Source organism: Linepithema humile, chromosome 5 (assembly GCF_040581485.1).
Source record: "Linepithema humile isolate Giens D197 chromosome 5, Lhum_UNIL_v1.0, whole genome shotgun sequence".
Classification (NCBI taxonomy): Eukaryota; Metazoa; Arthropoda; class Insecta; order Hymenoptera; family Formicidae; genus Linepithema; species Linepithema humile.
In genome coordinates this window covers 24902259-24925147 of record NC_090132.1, presented here as the reverse complement: position 1 = coordinate 24925147, position 22889 = coordinate 24902259, and the positions used below count along the sequence as shown (strand labels likewise).

The window sequence follows — 22889 nt, the reverse complement described above, 5'->3', positions numbered from 1 at the left end:
ACGCCGAGAGCGCGAACATCTTAACTCCCGACATCTCTTCCTCGCCTTCAACGTCGCGCCGATGTCGCACGCGCGAGGGAGTTTTCGGTGCTTAAAGAAATTTCGCGCTACCGCTGAAACGGGGTTGAGAAGAGAGACGGGTGATTTTGTGTTGAGACGACGGTTTTGCCGATAATGCGTTCGTCACGTGTGCGTTGAAGTTTGACGGGACTTTGAGAGGATCTCCGTTAATGTTTTCGGTGAATTTTGCGATGCGATACGTTCGTCGCGCGCGCAACAGAGAACGGAAATTCTATTTTCCGCGAATTGTTTGCGAATATAATTCATTTATTTTCATTTTGGCGTATGGTGTTTTACGGAAAATTTGACTCTGTCGGTAGTTAATAAATTACCGGCTGTTTCATGTGTGAATGCACACGAAGAAATTAAACGCAATGCCCTCGAATGGAGGCATGTCATTTAATATGTATTTCATAATTATCATGGCGCAGAAATAGGTTATTTGACTTGCATATATGCGTGTCGAACACACCCACTACACAATGTGCCTAGCGCGTCGTTTGACATTCCACACGAACAAAATTATTGCGGCATATTTTCCGCAAGAACAGTCAACAAAATGCCACGTGAATGTCAAAATTTACGTATTGACGTTGACAATATCGACTCGATGAATAGAATACATATATTGAGCATAATTTTATAATTTTCATTACAAATGCGATTTGCGGAATATTGCTTTATAGCATTGCGAAATTAATCAATGTAATCGGACTTTTATCTGCAAAATGCATTTTTTTTCTGACATTTCCTCTTGTTTTCACCTTTTTCTTTTGTTTTCTCATTATTTTATATATAGCATGAAAACAAGTGAAAGATAAAAAAGCTTGATTTATGAACGAATCAAATCAATAGCATATTTTTTATTTTATTTACAAAATTAATCATTGAAATGCTTTACATAAAAAAATGAAAAATTTATCAGTTTAAATATAAATACATCTATAAAAGCAAATAGATAATTTTTAATCACATTTTGATGTTTCAATTTAGAACACGATCTAATATTTAATTATTATCTTTTTTCGTTTTCCTCATATTCCTTTTATTCATCGAATCGCACGTGTATTCTGTTCCTGTCGGCTTTATCTTTATCTCTGTGTGCAGAGCACGCCAGCTACATCCGCTTATGCTTATAGATTGCCCGATATTAGTTCGCTGCACGTTTGGCACGTCAGCGTCCGTTCCTGATACAAACGTTTATTGCGTCGATTTATACAACATGCGTCTCAATTAAAGCGCAATTTATTTTAATTGCGGTTAAAACAATACTCGCCGCGGACGAAAATTTCGCGCGTTAACTTAAATCGCCAGTCGCGAATTCTGGGGTGAAAATAAAAAAAAGAGAGAAAAAAAAGAGAGAGCAGTTTCGAGTGGCATTTATATCGTCGCGCTAACAGCCGCCTCCATCATCGGCATTTATCGCCGGAATATTTATAGCGCCTGTTGATAATTCGAAAAGAGTGGTGCTCTCGCGAAAATTTTAGAATACGGGTAAGCTGACTGCTAATAAAATATTTACACGCGACACGACGTTTATGTAAATAAATTGCCGCCGCATTACCTCAGCACGTGTAACTTTTTCACAGCGTGGACAGGAAGGAGGAATTTGCTGAAGAAAGATGTGTGTGCGCGCGATGTGACGTTTTATGCAAATGGCGATTCGCCGTAACACAATGTACGACGCCACACTCGTGACGTTTCGCCGCGTCAAATGAAGGAAGCTTCGCCGCAAAAAGGGCATCATCAAAAGAGCTTTCTTGCGATTTATGCGCCACGTCGGGCGAAACCGAGGGCGAATTTATGTGAAAAATGATGAGACTTAAGCTTCGAGCCCGCCAGGTTCCGCGGAATAATTTCAGGCGTATTTGTAAATTTCATCAAGTTACATATTGCGCAGATCAGAAGGGGACACTTCCCCATTTCCACTTTCTGACTACACTCCCCTCCCGCTGAGTCCCTTTAAAAATTCTTTAGAAAACCATTCGCTGCCGAGCAGCAGTATTCCGTTCGGTTTTGAATCTACGCGAATCTTGGTGAAATCCCGGATTACATCGATACGTCGTCGAAGGAATAGGTTTCCTTTTCGAAAAGGGGTAGGGAAAGAGGGAATTGACGTCTTTTTAGAGAAACCCTACTGGTCGATAAGAAGCGAAACATTATCCACCGAACAATTTCCTGAACATCGTGACGGAAGGGCCAGGGAGTTCGTTCGGCCGACAAGCGGCGAGGGGAAGCAATCATTATCTTACGAAGCTGCGCGAGGGGGGATCCATTGAAACGAGACGAGGCAGCTTCCACGATGCTGTTGTCGGGATATAAGAGCGACACGGGGGGGAGAAAGAAAGAGACGGCGGCGGTAGGGCGGTAGCGTGAACGGCGAAGGTATCTGAACATTTACGGACCATTTCCTCGCCCGCCTCCTCATAATGACGTTATTGCCTTCTTGGGGTTGAATGGTGGATGGTGGTGGCAAGGCACCCTATCTTGAAGTCGCTAACCATGGTCATTATTGGTTTTCGCTTGGTGCACCAAGCATGTAAATTCGCGGGAGTCAACATCGCGGTAAATGTCGCGATCTGTTTCACATCCTTCCGTGCGGTGGTCGTGACAAATACGGCGATCGGCGCGACGTGTACTTTATTGCGCCGGCAAATTTGCGTTTGATTGAATTCCCCTTTACTCACTGCAGGAAAATTGCCACAAGTTTCCTGCAAGTCAATTTTTTTCAATATTGTCTTCACTTTCCTACAAAATGCTTCCAAAATATATTATACATCGATGAGATACATTAGCGGACAGCGAAAAAAAAAACATCGTCACTTTGTAGGCGTCACGCGTCACGCCACGGAACTGAGATTCGATTAAGAGAATCACGATCGCAGAGATTCTGACGCCTACGAGATGCTCTTTTTTTCGCTTTCCATCAGCGTATCTCGCGAACATTATAGTTATACAAATTGCAATTTCCAGAGTGCTTTGATAAAATTGAGAAAATCACTACTCATTGTATAACTTTGTTTCGAATACTCAATATTGTGTAATCCAATTGCCTGCAATGCGCAAGCTTAATAATACTCGGCCCGTTAAAGTGCGACGATTAAAGCGAATCAGCGTTGTTCTCCTCCGCGCCGCTACCTTTTTACACTTTCCACCTTAGCGTAGAAAAGTGCTTTAAAGTTTCTACCAGGCAGTTACTATCAGGCTTACCGACTTACGTGATATAATACATCAAGGAGCATAATAGAAGCATCGGAGAAAAACCGAGTCACTTCAATACCTTCGACATTAAAATCACTTTTAATCTCACTATTATATTGCACTCGAGGAATATTAACTTTCGGTAATATTGTTGTTGTTACATACAAAAGTTGTGAATAACGGGGCCCTTCGTTCGCTCGAAGAAATCTCTTTCTAATTTTTTTTCTAATATATGTATCACTGGCTTTTTTTTTTAACATAATTCATTATCGAATAATGTAATCCCGCTTTGTCTTTCGTGTCACTGATATTGAGAAAACATGTAATACTTCCGTGAGAGGAATTTTTCATTTCACGTTGCCAAGGTGGAAGTTAGATTGGCATAGGTCAGTAGTCATTTACACATAACGCGTTATTTTGAATTTTTTACAATATCATGCATATGGAGGTGTTTTCTGCATACAAATTTGTACCTAACAGTATCTGCGAAACGAGAATTCTTTTATCCAACGCATTACACCGTCCCTTTTGCACCTGATGTTCAATGCATTTCCTATGATTTTCACCGTGGTGTAACCGTCAAGAATTAATCGCGCGAACTTAATTTAAACTTTTACGGTTCAGACAAGAGTGTGTATTTTATAGGCGCAAGTTACGCATAGGAAATAAACGGCAGTTCGTGCCTCTTTCACCATAATCTCGCGGATTAAAAATGAAATTATGTACGGCCGGGTGGTTTTGCCGTGAAATATCGACGCGGCCACGCTATCTCGGCGAGCCACACGTATCCGGCGTACACGTACATAACGGCGTATACGTGCACGGCGTTTACCGAGCGGCGAGGTGATATCGGTAATGATTAACCAACGAGAGAGCATGTCGATTTATAAGTGTCGTCGGTTCTCAAAAGCAAACTCTTGCACCGCAAACAACGGACTAGCATAATAAATTAGTAGCACATATTATGCGAGAGTCATGGTGCATTGCAATATTTACGTTGCGCCGCAGTATTTTCCAGCTCGGTGGTTGTTAACGTTCTCCGCATGCAGATTCAGTGAAGTGGATTACTCTGGGCGGGAAAATGCGCCAACTTTTACTTAGACGTTAAATGGTCCTAATGCAAATCGCTAGGATGAGCTAGGAGAAACGTGCGTAAAAGTTCGAGCAGTCGCATTTCTTCTCTTTACGCGCGCTTTTATCCGCATGATACGACAAAAGTTAATACTTGCGCATTTTCCGCTTTTATAAATATTTTTAGCTCAGTGCAGTTTATAATAATGTTTTTTATATATTTATATATTTATTTGGTTATTTTTCGCAATTTGCGTGAAAAATAATTGGAAGAATTAATTTCACGTTAAAAATATAAATTATTGTTGTAACGTAGTGCTTTGTTGTATTAGCTTTTTAAACATTGGTTAAATATGAATATTTTAAAAAATATTTTTTAAAAATAGAAAAAAGTAATTTCGTCCTACATACAGAAGCCGCATATAATATGTAATAGTTGCTTTATTTTACAATAAAAAATAAATCTATTCTTGTAAAAATACGTTTTTTGCACAAGAAAATATAATTTATAATCATTATATTTTTTATAATAATGAGATATTTTCAAGAATATTTATACTGATAATTTCACAAATTTTATATAAGTATTAAAATAACAATAACGTATTACATGTAAGGTCTTAAAACAACGTTCTTTCAAATAGTATTGCGCGATGACATCCAAAATCACAATCAATGCGCCATAACCATTATTTTGGTTTTATTATCTGGTGAATTTATCTGGTGAATTTATCTGGTGATATGGCGTATATCAGCACAACGCAGGATGCTTATTTAGTCCCGTTCGGAAACATTCTCATGTTACTATATGTATATATGCCGCATGCATTCATATAAAAATATCCCTGATAAAATGGAGCAAAAGCCTCGCCTCTCGATAAAGAAAAAAACGATACGTCACAGATTTTAGTTCACGTCAGAAGCGATCCTCTCTAATTCCTCCTTCAGCTCAGTTCTTTTTTTACGACGCTCGTGGAAACTAAAATCACGATCGTGTCAATCACGCGCGATTACGTGGCTGCAGGTGCAGCGGCTAATATTAAAATTGCCAATCCGGCCGGAGATGAGAAACGGGACGAAACGAGCCTCGGGCTATCGCCGTGAAAATCTTATTAGCGCCGTCGTGAGATCGTCATTAATTAAGATGATTCTCAACCGGAATCATCGCCTGAAGACCTTTTACGAGAGTCGTGCGGAAGAGAAAGCTTGTAAATCCGGTGGATCGTAAAAAGTCGAGCGCGAGATGACGCGGACATTCAATTCCTCGATTGTGTAACGGTGGGCGCGCGAGGAATTAAAGAACAGGAATTTTATTTTCGGACGATAAATGGGATTGCGAGAAGTAAACTTGATTTTACTCGATGTACAGATTGCGTCACGCAAGACCACCCCTTTCGCGGCGTGAAGAGACGTCGGACGACGGCGATCGCGTTCCGGACAGCGCGGCGGGCAGCGCGCAAATCCTCAACTTTTCCCATTAAATTGTATCTCGCGTGGAACTGATCACGGCCGAGGGGCCTAATGGCGTGACGTCACGAGACTCGGTAATATGGAACTTCTGAGAGAGTGAGCTTAATCGTCTAATGCCATGTAAGAGGGAACTAAAAGAGCTCCGTGCGCGTTAGTGTGAAAGACGCAAGACAAACAAAATATCCACGTTGCGACTTTATTCGTAATTGTAGCATATGGAGGGTGGGTAAAGAAGTTATTGTGATTCGTTATTAAGAAATAATCTCCTATTATATAAAATTTGAATAATAGCTTACTTTTCCACACAATTATCGTGTTTTTCAATATACTTTTCCGACAGCAGTCTGACAGTTTTTTAATTCCTTGAAAAAAAAAATCTTTTGGTTGGGAAATTACTCAATTGTGCACCGCAGCTTTAAGCTTGTCATCGAAAATCATAGAAAAATGTCTTATCACATTCTTTTCGATCTTTTGATCTGAATACATGATAATCCGATGGCGTCAGGTCTGCAGTACATAACTGGGTAATTTCTCAACCAAAAGATTTTTTCATATAATAGAAAACTGTCATACTAAAAAAAAAAAAAAAAAAATATGTTGAAAAATGTACTGATTATGTAGAGAAATGAGCTATTTTGTTTGAGATGAAGCTTTTGTAAGACATCACTGAAAAACGAGCTGATTTCAATTTCGATAATAAATATTCGCTTTTTGATAAATAATTTTGCAGAACTGTTTTACTTGTTAACTTTTTTTACTCGTTAATTACGTTAATTGCATTGAGATATGTGAAAAATTATATTTCTTGCATATCACATTGCACAGAAATTATTAGCAGTTTTCGTTAACAATTTTCATGATTCACTTTGAACTTTGCGAAATGTTTGCCTGTGAGGTAAACTAATTAACGTGTTATTTTATTGAAAATGTGGCGAATCACCGAATTTATTAAACGAATTATTTCGCATATTAAAGCATTATGTGGTAAGGTTCTCGATACTCGTCGCTATTAATACACGTACGACCAATCGAAGTATCGGGAAACATCGAACTCGAGAAAAGGCAGACAAGGACCGCCGGAGTTTCCGCGAGTAATCGAGACGGGTTGTTGCACCGACAAAAGATGTTGACCTAAAAACCGACGCGGCTCATAACGAGTAAATACCAACTTTGCGCTAAAGAAACGGTCGGCCCCGCCGGGGCTGCTGTGTAATAAACGCGCCAGTATTCACGAATATATATTCGCGTATACGCGCACGTAATTCGTAAAGCACAAACGTCTAGCTGTTCTCTCTCTCTCTCGTTCTCTCTCTCTCTCTCTCTCTCTCTCTCTTTCTCGCTCCCTCTCTTCGAGCCATTGCGCCTCTGTGCTTTTATACCGAGACTCTCTTTTCTCTTTTTTTCTTTATACATCTAACGGTAATTGTCATGTGCAAGGGAAAAGCCGCACTCTCGGTCGCTTTTACGCGCATTGCTCTATCGTAATCATGCTATCTTCCATCTCGAAGTAGATTCGCGAGAAAAAATCCCGGTGCGCACTGCTATACGCAAAACGGATGATGTTCGAATGGAACGGATGATGTTCATGTCGGTTCACGATACAAGAACGCAAGTATGTTCTCGGGTATGTATTTTATGCAGCGCAATACAAGCCCTCCTAAGGCAAAAACATTACAGTTTTATTCAAACTAATCATCTTGATATAAAGAGGTAGCTTTTGGGATAGTTTATTTTCCGTATTATTCCCCGTTGGAAATGAAAAGAATTTTTTACGATGAAAATAAAAAATGGTTTTAAATTAAAATTGAACCAAGTGGAAATAAACTCGATGTGTAAACAGAAAATACCTGACCAAGAAATACAATTATAATTTATGAATTTTTCAATACTACAAGAGAAAAAATAAAACAGCGAGACTTGTTTTGATTTAGGATGGAATTGTGGCGCGTCGTCGCAGATCTTGTGTTTGCTGGCCTTGCGGTAGTGCAATATTGAATTGGTCGTAGTAGGAGATAGATCACACACATTTGCGGTATCCGGCAGTGTGCTTTGCTGAAATATTCATAAACAAAGCGATGGCTTGCAGTAAATCGGTTCGGCGTGTACCGCGATACTCCCGGTGTTTATCGTCGCTTCCACAATTGGCGAGGGTTTGTTACGGCTCACGGGGAGATGCATTAATTAATTAACCAGAGCATGCAAATTGAACGGCGAGTGGTGGGAGGCCTGTGCTAAAAACCTATGTGCCGCGTACGGCGAGAATCAATTAAGTACCTGTAATTTTCATATAAATTAAATTTAATAACGTGCACACATAAAATTCTCATAATGAATAGGATTTTCGTGTTTGGCGTTTTATGTTTTATAATGCTATAAAAAGAGAAGAAAGAGTTCAAAATATTTTATGTTATTTCGAAATAATTTTATGTTGTCTCGAAATAATGAAGGCCAACAGTTCGAGTTTCATATTTGCTAATTTGTACTATTATTTCGCTTAATGAATCATATATATATATATATATATATATATATATATATATATATATATATATGTATACGTATATATAAATATTTCAATGCTTATAAAACAAATTTTTTATTATATTAAATATTTTGACCAAGTATTAAGCAAGATGTTTAAATAATTGCGAGTAAAATAAATTTTAGAAGTAAACATAGATCCATTTCTGTGCGTTTGTCCGCATAATTACGGAAACATAGAGTCAAGAGATTCTGCGTTTTCTGAAAAAGAGAATAAAACAAGAGGCAAAAAAGCTGAAAGAAAGAAAAGAAAAACCATTAACTACAGTTAGCGTATCGCTCCGACGCAAATCTACAGAATTTTATTCGCACTGCCAAATTAAGTGGAGCCAATTTCCAGCGTGCTTGCGGGATGTAAGATGAACGACGGAATTCTTCCAGTCGCGGTTGAAGACGGACCGCTTCGGTCGGCAAACGATATTAATGCCCGGTTTAATTAACTACACGGAAACGGCCGTAAACTCTCGTTAACGTACTTCGGTTCGCGATTCGTTGCGAGTGCACGCCGGATATTCGATTTCTGCGGGATGGAGCAATAAAATTCGCGAGGCTTCGTAGACGAAAACGGATGGTGGTCGGATCTGTCGGCCGATTACACTTCCGCGAGTGAATGAGCTTATTTCAAAAATCAAATAAAGAGAGAGAGAGAAAGAGAAAGAGAGAGAGAGAGTCGATTCCGGAACAAAGAATATGTTTAAGGAGGAATACGTAATAATAATTAAAATAGTATAGAAGTAGCTTCCGCCGAGCGATGTTAGTTCTTTATATAAAAGCCGGTATCATATAGAGATACAATATCAGTCGTATTAGTTTCATGGATCGCATGGACTTGACACGTTTCTCGTCAGATGTAGTATACTTAGCTGCGCGAAAGAAAAGTGTATAGACGTGAAATGACGGTCACGCGCTGGCGAGCGATACTTTTTCGTCTTTCGAATATCCACAGTTTCCTCTCGCTCGACTTCATCGTTCGAACTTTCGCCGTAGAAAAATAGACTCCCCGCGCACATCGATGAATTCGGCGAGAGAGAGAGAGAGAGAGAGCGGGGCGAGGTGCGGGCGGGCGCTTTTTCCAGCGGAAGTATTTCGAGATATTTGCATAAGGTTCCGCTTCTTTGCGCCGCGATAGCATCTTAAATCGCTCCGCTTAAAGCCCACCGTAGTCGGGATTAACCCGAGTACGTGACTTGGGCGTGATCGAGTCCCGGCGAAGGTGGAGGCCGCGTAGGTTACACACTGCGGACTGCATACTTCCCGGTGGGCGATTGTTGCCGCGCGAGCTGTCGACCCGGCGCATTGGCAGGCGGTTATATACATACACTGTTACCAGCCGCGAACGCCACTTTCTCAATGTCAAGCAACAAATCTCGACAACTACGCCGGATAGGTAGGTAGGTGTTGTAGAGGCAACGTGAGCGAGACGCCGCAGCGTTTCCTCCGTGGCGTCACTAACGGCTTACAGGTGTGTGCGAGCGCGCGCACACTTGCACAAGCTCTATAGATCACCGTACGGTTTCTCGTGCACGCAGTAACACACACTGGACTGTAGAGACTCGATATACCACCCGCTAGACGGAAATCGGTGCGCGCGATCGAACGGCGTTTCCGGACGGAAGAAGAGGCGCGAGCGCCCTTATTTCGCGCTGCGGGACCACCGCATCGGCGGTAGAGCCGCTCTGCGCCCGATCTTCTCGTCGAAGCTCATTATCATTGTACGTCGTCCCGTCGCGCATCTCGGAGAGTCTACAAACGAGTCGCGTAGTAAATAACCACCGCCGTCGCTGTCGCGTGATGTAAGGAAATGTTCTTCCCGCGATTGCGCACCGGGGGTAAATAAGTCGGAGGAGCTGGATTGCGGCGGCCGTGCGCCGGGCGATAAGGCGCGCGGCACCGCGGATTGAAAAATTGGCCCGACGGGAGAGCGCATAAATTCGGAAGCGTGCAACAACTTCCCGGCACTGTGCGAGAATAATGTATTCGCGGAACAAGTTGATGTATCGTGAAATGGGCGATGTAGCGTCATGATGAGCCATGATTTTTTGTTACCAACGATATAAATTAGTTTTGTCAAGTTTTGATAATGGCAGTGAGAGTATTGAAAGTAGTCATAATTCGCGATGATCGAGTTTTATGTTGTTAATTGAATTCTCAATATATTATGTAATTTTATTATTTGCACAATTTTACTCTTCGCGCAATTTTATTTTAATTAAAAATTCAGATAAATGTTTGGATTGCCGCGGTCATAAAATTTTACATCGCTCCGGAGAGTAAAGGTAGCGCCGATTATTGTTGTTCCGAGCTCAAAACGCGAAACTGACAACCGCAACTCTTTAATCGGTAAAAATCTCGCGCGCACAACAGAGTGGGCGACATACGAGTGTCTCGTAATGCGCGTTGCCGTTAAGTTAAATAGTCACGTTCTTGACGTACGTAGCGCGAGATAAAAGTGTCGTGGGATATAAAACAGAGGCAAAGGAAGCTCCTGCTGGTTTATTTTGCCGTTGCAACCGCGAAATACCGGGCCACTGTTACCACCGGTGCATTACGTCGTGTTCCGTGGAAACGGTGCGCGACAGGCAAGCTGCTGGAAAGTCTATAAATGCGTCGCGGGCTCGCACGTACCGCGGCATGTACTGCTTAAGCCAAGGATTCGCTTTACATCCTGCAGGCAAGCGGCGTATACGTACGCGATGTATAAAATATATATTGCTTAGGTGGAGCGCGCGAGGGATTTTCCTGCCTCGAATTAAGCCCTCCTGGTTCAATGACGAGACGAGCAATCCTTGTGCCGGAACTAATAATAGAATCTCACGTTCTCTCGAAAAGCTGAGGAACGCGTTGCAGCGCGTGAGACACGGTTGCTTCTTTATTAGGAAATATTAATTAAAAAATTTTATTATCTCTCGCGCGGGCATCGCGTATGCTCAATAATTGTAACTACGTATTTTTACTGAAATACCTGACCCTTTTTACATTGCCGTCCCATGTTGCAGGGAAAGCAGCGTCCGCATATTTAATTGTTTTTAGTTTCTGCAGTTTGCAATTAATAGCAAAAATGTTATGTGGTTTGCTGAAGAAAAACCTGAATTTCAAACTGCGCTCTGCAAAATATTAATACTCGTCCAGAGTCTTTTATTTACGACGTCCCTCGAACTAAATAAAGAGATAATTGTTATTTGTTTTATTCTCGCAAAATATAGATGAAATAATGTGTCTGATTCAGCGGTGCAATCAAGACTGCTGTAAGTGACAGGTCATTAACACTGTAAGATTGCCTCCTCGGAAAAAGGATGGAGGATTTAGTGCTCGTGGTGGGTTCCTTAAGCCAAGGATTCGATGTTCCACGTCTCGGCGCGTTCGTGATACGTGACTCGCCGGTGTGCAATCGATTAGCTGTTTTATTTCGCGCGAACCGCTGGAGCTCCACCAAGCCGCGCCGTATTACACATTGACCTGCATTACATTTTTACGGGCGCGTGTGCGTGAAACGGATAACCGTGTGATGGTTACTCGATTCGTGAGCTGGCAGGAGACACGGAATGTGCAACGTGACGCATATGGAGCGTTATGCAACGACATGCGGAACGGGGAGGGGGAGAAAGGACGGCCTGCATGCGCGCAACTGGACGGATTGCCGGGATTTTAAATCTGATAGGACGCTGATAGGTGAGCGGTAAAACGGGACAAACTGCAATTTTTGCGTCGTAAAAGCGTGTAGAATCTAGTCCGTGCAGCTGCGAGCAGGAAAAAAAGTGCGAGCAATCTTCACGCGAACGCCATCGTCATTTGTGAGCGCCAAGTATTCTGTCAGGAACAATAATTGCAGTTCACGAACGACAGTTCGTCCTACTTGCTAAATTATACGTAGGTTCGCCAGTGTGTGCACTATGCGATATTGAAAGCGCCGGAGAACGAAATATAGAGAGTGATTAAAGGTAAATAATGAATTGTGTTCTTGAATAAAATGAGAATGTTCTTTGAATAACCTGCGAGAAAAGATTTGTTCTCATGTAGCGATTCTATATCAAGATCGATAATGATAAAATAACTCTCTCCTTTTAACGAAGAAAAATAACAATCTATAAAATGCTTACGTTGGAATTCGTTATTCGGCTATTTATTAAAAAAATCGAGGGCATATAATTCGAGAAATATAAATCGGTTATATCATCGCACGGCGGGCGTGTAGCCGTACGACAAATTGCATGTGACCCATTTTGCAAAATAATTGTATCAGATGTCGCACGCTACATTGATTCCGATTACAAATACTCGTTACATAATTTATCGTTTTATAACTAACATATTAAATACCATCGTTTTTAATTTAGCAGCGATTATTGCAATGATTACGGACTGAAAGCTCGTAATAAGTGAATAAATACACGCGTAGGTTTGTGCGCGAGATTTATTACAGATTACCAGTCACCACTAAATGTAAGCCGAGCGAATATACAATTCCGCGAAGCACATTTTGTGCTAGCTATATTTCACGCGCCGTTTGACTACGCGATAATGAAAGACCCGTAAAATCTGTTAGAAATCGCTGAAATCCGATAGTGTACTCTCGGAAAATTGATGAATGACCGAGATTAGCGTGGATAGTCGCTGTTTAATGACGATTTCGCAATGGTCGAATCTCGCATAACCACGTTCGCCAGGTGAACCTCGATTTCGACTAGTTAATTAGGATGCAACGCAGCAGTTCTCCCGAGAGGATCTCGACGCTCGTATCCGCGAAAATTAGGCCGAACGTTGATACTCGTACGAGCGTTAATTGTTGAATCCTCAAATAACGAATCCAAAAGTCAAAAAGCTTTTCGCGTACAACGCATACTGGAGTACACAATGTCAGCTCGATTTCAATTAAACCAAGATTATCTTAATTATTCTACAAAAATAACTAATAATAACTTGCATTATTTTTAAAATTGAATATTTTCATGTGAGAAAATAGGTTAAGAGTTCACACTTTTAAATGCAAGTATATATATAAAAAAAAACATACAAAGTGTATAAAAAAAAACGTTACTCGAATTAATATCGTATCAAATTTTGTTAATTTTATGGGAACAACACGTGAATTGTTAAACTGCTTTCAAGCTTTCGTTTGCGTAAAAAATGGAAAAAGATTTTGCATAGAAAAAAAAACTACCACGCTTGATATTATGCTTGCACTGCGTTATACCGGAACGAAACGAGTATCTGCAAAATGCATTTGTAAACTAGTAGTGTACAGAAGAGAAAGCATAACCGCTCTCTGTACACTGAAACTTCGCACGAAAATTCTATTGGCAGGGATACCCGCGGAATTATGTGGAAGAAGACAATCACGAATGCAAATACGAACGTGTTGAAATATAAAATCCTGATGTTTGTTTGCTTTTGTAAATATAATTCGTATTTCTAGTTGTAATAACTGGATTACACGGGATAGAATCGTGCACGGAACGCGGAAATTGACTGTGTGATATGAAAACCTTACTTTGTAAATTGAAAAAAAAATGCGCAGACAATTGCGTGATTATTCAATTCTCTTTATAGTTAATATCAGAGCATAATACTGATAGTACATGATAATACTGTTTTTATCGTTCTAATCACAATATTATCAAAATTTTGTATTTTATTATACGGTATACGTATAATATGATATGATATGATATCATAACGTAAATGCTTATATTATATTACGATCCCAACATATAAATATAACGCTTTTCAGTGCGCCGAGTAGACCTTTAATGTTGCATTAGCACTTAACCCAGCACTAGTTCAACGGATTGATTTAGTTTACAAAAGCTGCGCTTCCATTCGCCATCAAGCCGCTTCTGCTTGCTTTTGTAAATCAATTCGATACGTTGAAAGTACGCTTATGTAGTATTATGTATCTACTCTATCATGCAAATAATTGTAAATATTGATCACTCGACACAACGCGCAGCGCAATGACGCTATCATTGCGTTTGAGAGAAAATTAAACCGCGCGCGCGCGCGCGCGCACGCGACGCTCGTAAGTATTCGCAAGTACTTGAGAGCGCGAGTATGCACTGTCAAAAGTATATGCATACAAGAGATATACCGTTTTCATCGACATTACCGCGTTGCAACGAGGTCGTGCTGGTCGTACGTCCATTAAACGTACCATAATTTTCTCGAGTATCATACATTACGCATACTGCAGAAACAACTGCCACCCGCAGTTTCTCTCCTCTTTTACTCGGTTTGCTTACGCGCTTGGCTGGGCAAAGTGTTTTTTTCCCCCTTTTTAAGCTAAAATACATAAGCGCAGTATTATTGAGAGATTTATTTTTTTTGTAGCTAGTATTATTAAAAACGTATATTCTTCAGCGGTGACTGAATAAGCTTGGAATAAATTTACATTTATTTGCTTTCTTCCATCTTCAATTAAGATAAAACTTTCTAAAAGGAGGGAAATTTTTAAATTATTTATCAAGTATGTTACTCGTGTTGTTGATGAGAGGTATTTTCGAAAAAGAACTTAAACGACACACGGAACGTCATTCTTTTAGATCTTGTTTTTATTACAAAAGAGATTGGATTATATTTCTGGAGTTATAGGACTCTGTTGTGGCATTCGGAGATCCTCGAAATCCAATTTAACGAAATAGTCGTAAAAGTAGTCTCGCACAAACATCGAAATGCGAGGATGTACGCCGCGGGTCAAGAAATCTCAAGATCCGCGTTACGTTCTTGCTCTTTTCGCAAAGGCGCACGAATGACCTACCGACTTTATGTTCCGCATTGCAAGACGAGAAAATATTGAAGTCGAATACTTACGCTTTAGGAGCACTTTCATTGGGCCCGTGAATCTTGTATTTCAACTCGAAGGCTTCGGCGACACGGACGGGATGTACCCATATTTTCGGGAAGTAGCAGAACTAAAAATGATAAAAATATATTTCTATCATACACTTGGTTTTATTATCCGATCCGATGTGGTCGTTAAAGAAAAATTGCGCGATCTCTATCAAGCGTATCATCTCTATCAAGAGAAGTATAAAATTGAAAAAAAAAAAAAAACTCTAAGATCGATGAATAGAGCGTGAGAGAACCGGATCTTTTTCTTAATAATACGATTAGGTAAAATTTCAGTCCATATATCATATAATAGCGCCATATATAATAGCTTGCAAAACCATGTCGAAAAATCTGGTTGTTTTCGCGTTTTCGCGTTACGTTTAAATATAGCTTCAACAACGCAAATACAGCTCACATCAGTGTGAATACTGTTTTCCTTCCAGATAAAGATTTGAAAAACTAATTGAACAAAGCAAAACACAATTTTATTCTCATTTATATAAATCACAATAAAGTAGTGCGTAGTTTTGTTATTCGCGTAAGTGAAATTACGATCTTATATATGTAAATGAATGAATGTACTCGCGTAGAAAAATATATTGTCGTTGTCGTCTAAGGTGCATCCTGATGCGTCATCCCTCCGCGTTACGTATGCAGATGGGGTTTGTGAAAAAAAAAAAAAAATAGAAATCTAGCGTTGCATCCCGGTAGTTTCACGTTTTTCCAACAGCGTGCGATTCTTTACCGCCGCCCTTAATACACCCGCGTCGGTTGATTAAGTTGCCCCTCGTTTCTCGTCGGCGAGTTACTTAGCGGCTGGGCGGAACACCATTATTTTTCACAACTTCGTTTACTTTGATAACTGGAAATCTGCATTTCGCCGCGCGCACGCTACGCCGTCGCGTTTCGCACGACTCGCGATGTAACCGTGTGAGTTTACGTACTGCAGTAACGAGCGCGCGAAATGTTTCATTACAGCGCGCTTGTCATTACAGCAATATTTCAGCGGCGAGCTTGCGATGGCTTAGCACTGATGCGAAGCAACATATCGTATTGCCATTATCGAAAATTAATATAACGTAAGTCCCGCATAAAGTGCGCATTTATTTATAAACTAATGGTAATTTTATTTTCCGTAATTATAAATTTATTCGATAACATTACCGGAGTAATGCTATTTGCAGTAAGTCCGAAATGTATTGCGTTAATATTCCGCTAACGCTCCTCACTGCAGTAATAATAATAATTAACGTATGCTCGTATATATCGCATTTTTATTTCCATTACGTGTAATAATGCGAAATAATGTATTATATCAGCCGAGTCAGAGCGTTGCAAAATTTTGAAAAATTATCGGATTTTTAAAGAGCGTTTATGTCATGTTCTGCACTTTTCCGATCGTTAAACTTGACAACGAACAATATGCATATTAATATCAGTTACCTAATATTAATATTCACGATATTAACGTTCATTAATGTTGTTAAATTTTTATGCACATGTCGCGCTTTTATAGTCCGCTAAAAATCCGTTTTGGGCATCTTTTTACACGTGTAAAATCCCTCCGTTTTAAAGAAAGCTTAGAAGGACGTAAAAAGTCTCGACGTATTATGAAAGTGACGATTTAATGGATTACCGACGCCGGGTCCAGAGAGCAAATGCGTCCGCGCATAAGCCGATTGCACGGTACAACTGTAAGTGCATTCTGACTCCTCGAGTTTCGTGTCGCGCTCGTGTCCGGAAAGATCGACGGTGTAATGTACGTAAAAGCGGAAATGTGTGCATCCTGAACGGTCACGGCCAATTGGCCATCATGTCCACGGTCCATTAACTCGAAATGAATTTGCATCAAAAGTGGTGACTCGGCATTTTTCATCAGCAAATTGCATTCTTCGTGGGGAGACATGGCGCCGCTGTGATAAATTGATTAATTGCCACCAGGGCCCTTTTAATAGGGAGATAATTAATGTTATATTTATATAAAATCACATTGATGTTTTCTTGCAAAATCAATTACCTTTGGCATGGAAATTTATTTGATTTATATTAATAATACCTAAATTTTTATATTGTTTGCTTAATGTAACGTGAAATGCATAAAGTTAAACTGTTTGATGATTCAATATTTGTAAAGCTGCACACGCGATGAAAAATATATATATACTGGATTGTATGCGAGTTATGTACAAGGACATGTATGATTTAAATTCCTGAAGTGCATCGGACGGTTAAGCGAATTTGTCAATGAACACAAGCGTATATCGGTGGAATGCCGAAGCGATATCTCGAAGGAGAAGCGTAATTCCGCGGTGAATTTGAGCGCGTCCGGTCGCGGCCCAACCTTGAGACACTCCCCTGCACGGTATTCTCGATTTTCTTAATTGAAAATTGCCGCAACGGTTCGGTTGCGCTCGCAACTCGCAGCGCATATCTGGCCGACTCGTGGGCAATTAGATGGAAGCGCATTCCCAGCCATTAGCTCGAAATGAATTCGCATTTAGGAGGGCGATCGGCCGGAGGGCCGATGAGCAAACCGATCGGCAAATTCGATTTTCTGTGCGCAGCCCGCCTGTGGATTATTAAACTTATCGATCGGAAACGGCACTGTCGGAGAGAGCAGGGGGTCACCACAGACCGAGTTATCACGAGAGGTCGTAACCGCCTTTCGTGTCGAATAATCGGTTGCCTCGGCCTCGATTCACCATCCGGTTGGTTGATCGCTCCGATTCCATTTCTATTCGTATCGTGTTCCCTCTCTTTTTTACCATCTTCCGTGAATTTATTTTACGCCAACGCGGTAGGGGGTTAATTGCTGTTCTCTCCTTTCGAAATATCTACGATTCAGCGCTTGAACGCCTGCTCGGTACTTCTCGGCTGCCGTGCGCGCGACTGGTACAGTATACGCAATTGAATCCGAATTTGTCGTCCGGGTACACAGCACGTCTCATTAGGCGACCGCATTATACTCCCTTGGGTATCGGCGGAACCGTGTACCCACCGCTCGCCCTGACCCGATGACGACGAGCAATGTATGTGCGGTGTCTAGCGATGTTGACGGTCTTGTAATTGCGCCGTTATCGATGCTCGATTTGCCCCGCCGGCGAATTCGCCACGGATGCGTGATCTTGAAATTTTTCTCTAACCACGCTATTACACTCGTACCCTTCCGCCTTGCGCAATCTCATCGACTTCCTCGCATTTCGCGTGGAATTTTTCTCTCGCACAAAATTTTTCTCTCTGCCGTCTGCATGATAATCCGGACTCTTACAAGTGTAAATGTTGTTATTGATCGGGAGAGATTTGAGTGTACGAACAATGTGTTATTACGCTTGACAGGCGAAGTTGTACATTTTTCTGAAAAAAGCACGCTGGTTAATGTTATATAAATATTTCGAACATTATTTACTGCCATCGCACGGACAAGATTAACTTTTTAATCCCATCATTCGACTGCACTTAATGACAATCTAATAGCAGCGTTGTCACGAAATAAAATTGACTCTGTTGCGTGGCGTTTTGCGATAAATCGTGGATACAAAAGAGCCGATAATGTGAACACTAGACACAAACATGTTTAATCCCAATTTGTAAATTATATTTGCCAAAAATTGCGCCGCTCGCAAGCAATTGCGCGCGAAAAAAAGAATACAAACGTCACGCGACCGATAAATAATAAAGCCGCACAATCGCTGCTGCATGTTGAATAATAAAACCAGCTTAGCCGGCACAGAACGCGCATGTTCCATTCGTTGATTCCTGTGATCTCGGATCCAATCGCTGTGCTGCTACCAATTACTCACGACCAGCTTGTAATAAATAAAAGAAAAATTCTGGAACGTGACGCGTCGTTTTTTCAGACTGCATTACTATCCAATTTTTTTATTCGTTTGAAGAGAGAAACAAATCTTTTTAAATCTCTACAGTATAGTCTATTAAACATTGCTAACTAATTTATGATAATAACAATGGATTAATTAATATTCACGCTATGATAATGATGTATATTCATACAAAATATAATAAATAATATAATAAAACGACAAAGTACAATAATAACAATATAGTTAATTAACCAAAAAAAATACATAAAAATTGCTAAGGCTATTATTTTTTCTTCTTTGTGTATTTTTTAATATTTTTTCTTCTCATACCGTGGTTCCAAGTTTCTTTTATTCATTTATCTAGCATCTTCCTTTGCAGTTATGCATTAAAGCAAAATGGTCAGCTAGATATCGGTGTTATAGATAAAAATATAAAAATTCTATCCAAATTAAATAGCATAAATTTTACAATTTATGTACCAGTCTGGCAAACTCAATATGAGGATTAATCGAAGAGTTTGCGCATTCAATTTTGTATTTACTTGTCATGTTTCTGCTTTTCAGAGATCCCGGGCAGATGGAGGAGGCACTGTCCACATGGGCCGATAATGTCAGGTCCCGGCTGCAATCTGGTCGGCGAGGGAGCCGAGGCGGCCGAGGCCGGAAGTACGGCGGCCGCCGGCAAATGCGTTTGCGGTCCGTCGGTGCCCTGGTGTCCGGGTGAGCCGCGGCCCTACATGTACATGACGCGGCACGAGTGCAAGCTCAATTTGCAGGCGAAAATTGCTTACGGTAGGGCGCATTCATTCCATATGAGCGTTGTGATGTATGGCGATTCTACGCGATGCGAGCCGGAGGGAGCGCGTGCCACTGCGGCGGCACGATAATATGCGTCAAAGTGCACTAATGGCAAAATTAATTTCACGCTCGATTCGTCAAATGGCGCGAGTTACACTCGTCTATTGGATGGGAATCGGTCGTAATGTGCATAACGCGGGCCTATCAATTTTAATTATCTCCATGCGTTCGTCAGAATCCACGAAGGGAAATTGCATAATCGGTGAAAGTTGCACGCGCATGTATGCCGCGCGTATTTGATACGCGTGTAACAATTTGGATTTGTGCGATAACAGTTGAATAGTCATATGAGTAAAAATAAAAGTTCGCATTTGCATTTATAATTATATGCAATCCGGTGATGTATGCATCGCGACAATAAAAGTTCTAGATTTTTTTTCTTTGTAGAACTGCTAAAAAATGATTGCAATGATTATATTCCGTAACGGAGAGACTTTATGCTTTTGAGAAGATTGCGAAGAGATTACTTATAGTGGCAGTATATTGTTGCATCTCCATTCAATTATTGTGCCGGCAGAAACGAGAAGACGATCTATAGTTATGTCTGGCTGTTTACTGCATTCTCAAGTATCTGCGTTCAACCGCATATAAATTTCTTTAATACACCGTCTCCTGAATAGACAGTATTCATGCCATATTGATGAATTCGCGAACCGATCGCGAAAATGTTCTTAGCAAACATCGTTTGTGAGTTATTGCGAACATCAATGTTTTTTTTACGCTCAGAATATCTCTCATGTCTTTCGAAGTTAGTTGACATTGTTCGATCAGTTCTTCTTCTTTCTCTATTTTTCTTTTCCTGATAAAATATTATATCGTTTATTTAATTTTTGCTATTATTTGCAACGTTAGTACTTAACGTTAAAAATGAGTAACGTTATGAAATGATAAAAGAGTATATTAGGATTCTGCAAAAAATTGAGGATTTTTTTATAGATTACTTTCACCAATACACCATAATTGTTTCTTACAGAAAAAATATTGATTGTCACTCTTATCTCTTGGAGTCGTTACGCCGCAAAATTGCCATTTGCTTCATCATATTATTTATCTATATCGTATGTGCTACATTTCACGATAAGAATCGCTGACGTGACGGAGCAGGATCGATTTCGCATAAAAAGAAACGACATCGTCGTTTCCGAATAGTTCAGAGATAGGGGGACCATCCGTATTGTGCCCTGCGAATGCCTTTACGTGTCGCGTACTCGTAATAACCAATAAAATTTTTAGGTCACGAGCGCCGTTATAGAGCACAGTAAACATTTATCCGACCCGTTAACAAAAATGGTTAGCTCGGCGCCGACAGTGCATCTGTTTTAGACTCAATCGCTGTCGCTTTTAAAACATCGCGCGGGCAATTTATTGGATGTGTCGCGACTTCACCGACACGATCCGTTAATTACGCAAACAATTACAGCCGACCGTTTGGTTTATCGCCGTTAATTTATTTTGCATCAAATATTTATTCGCTAACAGAAAACTTTGTATTTTTCTTCTTGATGAATTACTGTTGCATGACATTTCGCAAAAGCGTTTAAATGGAGTTTATGTTTTCGATGAGTTTTACAGTTATTCCTGTCTGCTTGTCACAAATAAAGTAAAAGGTCGGACGCGATTGGGAACCGGTTGGGAATGGAGGAGTTAAAAATTGACAGTCATCATTCAGACTATGTTGTTTTATTGATCGATATTAATCGCCGATGTTTTTATCGTCGATCGTTACTTCGGAGGGATGTTGCCTTTTCGGCTGTCTTCTCTCGTCGAAACACAGCCGAAAACAGATGAAAAAGAGAAACAGTAGCGAGGCGAATGAAATACGCGCGAAACAGTGTCGAGCGCGGCGTTAATGAAAAGAAAACATAAATAGTGGCGGAGGTGAGGACAACGACTAAGAAAAATGGAAAAAGCAGACTGAAGGGGATACAGACGGTATACCGGTAATGAGAAAAAGACATAGCTAGAGGCCACGTTCATGACGCAACCGTTCGTTATCGGCCCCGTCGTTTCTGATTAAAACGGGCAAAAACATCCACGTGAGAGAGAAGATCGTGTTACCCGGCTCACTCGAAGTGTCTTTTTATAGATTTCTCGGTTATCCAACGTGATTTCTGATATATACTAGAACTGCCTGTGTGAAAGCTAATTGGGCTCCGTGTCATAAAGATTATTTTCGTTCAATCGTCTCATTAACATTAAAATCCTTTTCGAGGAATAATTTAGATTTTTTGAAGCAATTATTTATTGCTGGATTTGATAGATAATTTCAATAATAAATTATTATCGAGTTAATCAATCAAAAAGGAGGTTATATTGTATGAAAGATAAGAGAATATATACATTTAGTGAAAGAGAGTAATTATATTTCGGATTTTAAAAATGCAGCAAGCTTTTGATTTTTGCTCCAATAGCTGTTCGTGTTGAAAGAAATAGCCTCATGTGTGTGACTCTATAACAGTTATGATTAGAGCTCTCATCCAGAGAGTTGCTCAGAATCAATAGTTAACTCGTTCTCCTTTCGAGTGCAACTTCCAGAAGTCCATCTCGGCACAGTGCGGTGTTCAACGTGTAACGAGGTTGTTGGTGAGCGAGTAACAAAAGTAGTTACCCCGGCCGGTGCAGAAAGTTAAATTCGATTCGTTGAGAAAAGTTTAATCGCGTACGTTCTATAAAGGTAGAAGGCAGACGGATTGTTCCTTTGCCGGCGCGAGTTAAGTACACGAGTAAAATCCCTAAGTCCGAAAGAGGAACAAAGGGACCAGCCAGCCGAGTTCGTTTCGGTGTACCGAGGCACACGAATGGCACTTTCTAAATTAGAATCATGAACTGTCACGTAACACTTCTGTTTTTTTTTTTTTTTTTTTTTTTTTTTTTTTTTTTTTTTTTGAATAAATGCATTAAATTAAAACTGATAAATAACTGATTGCCAGGTAATTATCGTAAATATTATACAGATTTTTAATTTCTTTACTCTAATTATTTTATGTTTATTACGTACTGATTATGCATTTAATGTTATTTTATTTAATGTAATAAATTTAT

General features: G+C 40.3%; 1 protein-coding gene and 1 long non-coding RNA gene across 12 annotated transcripts in view; one reads left to right on the top strand and one right to left on the bottom strand.

Moving 5' to 3' along the window:
• The window catches only part of LOC105675150 (cysteine-rich motor neuron 1 protein), a 255196-nt gene that overhangs the window by 16987 nt on the left and 215320 nt on the right, over positions 1-22889 (top strand). For all 11 annotated transcript variants that reach the window (XM_067354884.1, XM_067354883.1, XM_012372062.2 and 8 more), the window contains exon 4: positions 19554-19781. In XM_067354884.1, coding sequence (XP_067210985.1) covers positions 19554-19781 — 228 coding nt within the window. The remainder of the gene's footprint in view (positions 1-19553; positions 19782-22889) is intronic.
• LOC105675151 (uncharacterized) overlaps positions 1-22889 on the bottom strand; it is a 58938-nt gene that overhangs the window by 8641 nt on the left and 27408 nt on the right. The window contains exon 3 of the long non-coding RNA XR_001101229.2: positions 15148-15248. This is a non-coding gene — a long non-coding RNA (uncharacterized lncRNA). The remainder of the gene's footprint in view (positions 1-15147; positions 15249-22889) is intronic.